Genomic DNA, 6,036 nt, shown 5'->3' with positions numbered 1-6,036 from the left:
ATATATATTTTAAAGTATCTTTATAATTTTTACAGAGTTATATCCATGTAAATTCTTATTATTTTGTTATAATTTTCTATATTTTTATTATTTTAATTTTATTAAAAATTTTTAATGATATTTTTATTGTACTTTATATTATTTGATAGAACTTTATTTAATTAACTGTTAATATTATTTAATATAAAAAAATTCTAATTTGTTTTTTGTATTAATTCTTTGAATATGTATAATGTCCGGTGATCGATAAGTAACTCAACTCCATTATTATTATTGAAATTTATTTTTGAAATTGTTTTAATGTTTAGGAGTTTATCGGATAAAAATACCATTACAAATTTTTATATAATAGATTTTCAACATTTATTAATTGCACAAATAAAAACTTGGGCGGCATTGTTAATTATCATTTATTTATTTAAATGTCAATTTAAAGTGAATCATAATTTAATAATTTAATAAAAAACTTATTAATAAATTAAAATTAAAAAAACTTTATAGATAATGTATAATTAATATAAATACTTTAAAACTTATTAATTTGTATACCGTAAAAGATTTTTATTCCTGTATCATAATTTAACATATTTTTTTTTTTTAATTTGCGTGTACAATAGTTTAAAATCAATACGTTTATAAATGATTCAGAAGATTAAAAATGACCATTCGTTTATATTATTACTGAGCGATTGTTTTATTACGAAAAATTCTTAATAAAAGAATTTAAATTAAAAAAAAACATTTTTAAAGTAAAAATTTTAAATTTAATCGAGTTTCATTGATAAAAACAGGTTTTATTCGTGATAGAAGTTCATTTACGGTTATTACTATCCAGTTTGTGATGTAATAATATTCGATCCGAGTGGAATACAGTCGATGACCAATAGAAAAGTAACTAGGAATCACATGATATAGACAATGGTTCTGTTGTAGAAAGATGTCGTCGCTGTTTAGAGAAGGTTGTGTTGCAACGGTGATCACTTGAAACAGATAAGAATGAGTTTACAAACGAATCAGAGGATAATTGATTAATGTCGTCAACGTTACAACAGCATCGTAGTCGTAGCTACATAAAACATGATTGTTCTATTTCGGTCACGTGGAGTGGCGCCAGAAGGAGTGTAATGCATTATGTTATTTAGATTCATCGATGTCAAGTCTTTATTTGCTTTGAGGTTCATAAAGAGTAAAATATGTATTATAATCGTTGTAATTTTATTTTTTTTTCTGTATGATCCCAGAGATTTGATATACGGTTCTTTATGGCGTCACACGAAAGGTAAGTTAACTTTATAATTGATAAAAATATATTAATACTGTAAAGAATATCTCTGTTAATTTTATTGTATATTTTCGGTGTTAATTATAATTAAAAAAATGACCGATTTACTTTAATAATTTCGGTTGAGTCTGTAATGTAGGTTAATGTGTACTGTAGAGGTAGTTGGTTGCATGTGGAAAATATATAGAAAGATTTTTTTTTCCTTTTCTCTTGAAGGACAAGGTGTGTAAGACACCGGAAATTCGTTAACTATGATTTCGCACTAGTTATGACTGCGTTTTATTTTATTTTAATTATTTCTTTTCATTTTTTAATAATTTATTCAAAAATTCTCCAACTTTCACCTGCGATAGGTAATTTGAAATAAAATTAGTTTTTAAGATAAATATCAATTGTCGATGATTTCCAGCATTCATAATATATTTCCATGGCAACTAACAATAGAGTAGTGATAAGGACGATAAGGTAGTTTTAAAGGTTAAAGGGCTAGTAAAACGTTTTCGTCTTATTAAGTTTTATAAAACTTTAAACAGCTTCAAACCGTTAACACAATTTTAATATTTATTTCAAATTTGTATTAGTATAATTTTATCATTATCCATATTCATTTCAACTGAATATTAAATTACTATTTGCTTTGTAAAGCTGTGTTTGTCTTTAAAAACGTATTGATGTGTTTATACATAAAATTGTTCTACATAGGAATCTAATACATAGGAATCTAAATCAATCAGTAAAATATTGGATTTTTTTAATCTAAAAATAGATAAATAGGTTATATTTAACTAACGGGATAGAAACAATTATGTTAATCATTAAATATTAATTATATTTTTTGATTTAATAAAAAGTTTGGTTTTCTAAAGTTATTAATAGTCGAATTTTGGAGACTGTCCAATTTATTTTGGTCAGATTTTGCAATAACGTTTTCAATTATTTGAAAAAAATTTATGTTTTAAATTCCAAATATTATATTAAAATTTAATAAATATATTGCGATATATTAAATATTATATCTATTCCTGTTATTACATAAAACTTTTCCTTATATTTTAAATGCTCCTTTTTAAAAAATCTGCTTGATAAATCATCTAAAAATAAATTTCTGACCTTTAAGGTTATGAATTTTTAAACTTTCTATTGGCATAAATAATAATATAATATTTTTAAAAGGAATTTTTCTTGTTTTTAGTACTGTATAAAAGTAACACGTAGCAATACATTTATAAATTTTAAAATAAACTTTTATAATATATTCTGTTGCAAACGTCAAATTATACAAATTTACATTACATTCATTACAGTTTTTTAAAATATAAAATTAAATAATGGATTACAATTTAATTATGTAGAATTACTGAAGTTTTGAATTAATTTGCATATTAATTTATTTAGAATTAAACCGACCTTAACCATTCTTCCTGTATAAAAATACATTCTGTGTATATAGACGTTTATAAAAATATCTAAAAAATAAACAACCTCTAAATAATAAAGAATAAATTATATTTAAACAATGAAAATATCTTTAAAAAATAATTTTTATATTCCTTAGTAGGGCCTTAAAAATGCATTAATTTATTAAAACACATTATAGTCATTAATATTATAAAATTAAGCTTTTTTATATATAAAAAACTTATTAACTATTACTTAAATATTAATTTTATAATAAAGACAATTGAATAAAATTTGATTTCTAATGTTTCCATGATTTTTCAGTGCTTTAATAAATAATTTATAGAATAAAATAATAATTAATTATATACTAAATTAATTACAATTAAAAATTTTAAATTATATTCTATAATCTAAATTACACATATTTAAATTCTCAACTATATACAGTATTAAAAAGTTAATTATATAGACTATATTTAATCAAAGTAAGTAAAAAACAATAATTAATGGTGTGTAAATTAATTAAAGAAGATTAGATAATTGTAATTATTTATTAATTAAGATCAAAATTATTTTATTAATTCTGATAGGTTGGATAATTCTAATTATAATATTCAGACAACTCTCATAAGATTAATATGTTAAATAATAAAAATCTAGAAACTATAGCATGATATTTTAGAAATTATTTAAAGTATAATTTTTTTTAACTTCATAAATTTTATAAATGTAAAATTAAATTTTTCACGCTCTCAAATGTATTGTGGAGTTAATATATTTTCCTATTCAAATGTTATAATTTTAATTTTTAATCTGTAGAAATAATTTCAGTATTTTCAAAAGAATTAAAATCTTATGAATTCATAAATGCAGTTTTCGAATGTTAAAGTCTTTAAGGGGAAAAAATTGTCTGTAAAAGACTTACTTCAATTTTTTATCCATTTTTAATGAGAAAATTTACTGACAATTTATATAAAATTGTCAGTAAATTAATCTTAGTAAATGTATTGTATAAAGAACTTTTTGAGTGTATAAGTTAATTGCTTTAAATTAATATATAAATTAAATTATATATAATATACTAATAAAAATTCATGTTTGTTTCAATATCTAATAATAATAATTACCTAGAAAACATTTTTATTATTTTATTTTTTATTTAATAATGATAATAATTGATAAAAACAATTTTAAATTAAATTACCTAATAAACTCTTAAATGACTTTTTTATTATTTTTTTTATTGGATACTTTTTTAATTTCAAAATTTTTCGTTTAAATTAAATCAAAAAAGTAATTAAACTTTACATGTTTTTATTAGAATCTAAAAGTAATTTAATTGGAATCTATGCTTTGTATTCTGATCAAAATTAATTTTTAAACGAAAATAAAATGTAATTAAAATTATTTAGTTAATTTTATTTAAAAATAAGAAAACAATTTAGAGATTTTTCTCTTAAAAATGACTTTTATTGTTTAATGAATTTTCAATACATTTATAATTTAAATTTTTTGTCGTGTTATTTAGTTATTTACACAATATTATAACAAAATAAACTTTATGTATTTAAAAAAAAAAAAATTGTCTTTCTAATCGAAAAAGCTTGTGAATTCGATTAATGTGAGTTGCAATTGCGTGATATTTTCAGTAAATGTAATATTTAAACAGAACATTTTGCATGGATAACGTACAATTTATTATATAAAAGGATGTCAAATTACATACATACTTAAAGAAATATTTTAAAACGAAAATTTAGAGTGAACGTAACTATTGATAAAAAAATGCATAGGCCTACACGTATTTCATATCTTAAAACTAAAAGTTCCAATAAATACAGATCGTAAAACCCGTAGGAAAGGAGTTGGAGCCTGTTTAATTTTTATGCCTATGGAAAATTATGCAAAGTCAGCGCCATTCCTGACCACGAAATAAATTTGAAACGTGGCAAAGATCCACGTGATAGCGTGAAGACAGTTTAGAATTGTGATGTCTCAAAAGTCCTTCAAATAATTAGCTTTTCATGTTAATTAATTTAATAGGCCACAATAATTTTAGCCTATTGTATGTAAATTTTTTAAACCTGGATTTGAATTTTAAAAAATTTGCAAACAATATTCTTGCAATCTGTACCGATGAAGCGTTTTGTGAATGAATTGCAGAAACGCTTTGTTTCTTTCTGTACTAGTGAAAAATGGCGAATAATTTTAATTTAGAGAAGTTTGCAGACATTTATATCGTAAATGGGAACGCAGCAGAAATACTCCGTCTTTATTACAAAGCCCTGGCCGCCAAATTTCGGACGAGAGAATGTTTACCCGTATTCATCAGCGTCTCAGAGAGCAACGATCATTTTCTGTGGTGAAGACAGATGGAGAATATCCAGAAGTCATAACGCTATTTATAAATCAGCGTGGAAATTAAGAACCAGAATCTAGTAAGGAAGTTAATGTTATGGAGTCTAGGCGGTGTGCTGAAGAATCACTACTTTGAACATCTCTAATGTTAGAAAGTAAAAATTAAAATAAAATAAACTTTAACTCCTTAATTATTCAAATATGATCATGTTTATTGGGTCATTTCTTTTAGTTTTTGTGAAGAATATGCGTACGCATTTACTATCCCGTTATGATATACCCTATATTTTAAATAAATTTTACTGCGTAATTTTTCTTTGATACGTTATCATACAAATAAGAATTTTTATGGTCGAAATTATTTTTATTTTATTATATTAAAGAGTGATTTAATTATATGATCAATTAATTTTTAATTAATTGAATTAAATGAAATATTTTTTATTCTAGTATTTTTATTTTACAAACATCAATTTTCGTTACGTTATTTTACGTTGTTTAAAATAAATATAAATTATAATAAATGATTTAACAATAATGAAAGTTTTTTTATAATTTGACAAGGGCATCAATCTATTCTTGAAAATTTTTAAGTTAAAATATTACTTGTATTTTTTAAAATAAAATTTATGCTTTTATATAGGCCTAATTGTAATTCTTGATTCTTTTCCATTTCAATAAACTATAAAGTAAAAAATTTTAATACATTAAAATATGTATGCTTATCTCAGCTATATTCTCTTCACAACACTCTTTTCCTTTGTTTTCTGTATTAATGATTACGAATTTACAATTATTATTAACTATTTTCTAACTATATTTAGATATTTATTAACTATTTATTAACTAAACTCAGCCATATTTAGATAGGCCTAAATAGGGAAAAAATCTTTAAAATAATACACGAAATTCATGTATTAAATCTAAAAACTTTCAATACATGAATTTCATATATATTATATATATATATTAATATTTTAATATATATATTATTT

The 6,036-nt window shown here is 21.7% G+C and overlaps 1 protein-coding gene across 1 annotated transcript in view; it reads left to right on the top strand.

The window, feature by feature from the left end:
- The first annotated feature begins 861 nt into the window (after positions 1 to 861).
- LOC111635299 (galactoside 2-alpha-L-fucosyltransferase 2-like) overlaps positions 862 to 6,036 on the top strand; it is a 25,236-nt gene continuing 20,061 nt past the window's right edge. The window contains exon 1 of the mRNA XM_023380229.1: positions 862 to 1,279. Within this exon, the coding sequence (XP_023235997.1) occupies positions 1,132 to 1,279 (148 nt within the window). The 5' untranslated portion in view covers positions 862 to 1,131. The remainder of the gene's footprint in view (positions 1,280 to 6,036) is intronic.

This window comes from Centruroides sculpturatus, unplaced genomic scaffold (genome assembly GCF_000671375.1).
Source record: "Centruroides sculpturatus isolate CEXI.00-Female unplaced genomic scaffold, Cexi_2.0 scaffold928, whole genome shotgun sequence".
Classification (NCBI taxonomy): Eukaryota; Metazoa; Arthropoda; class Arachnida; order Scorpiones; family Buthidae; genus Centruroides; species Centruroides sculpturatus.
This window is presented reverse-complemented; position numbering and strand designations above follow the sequence as displayed.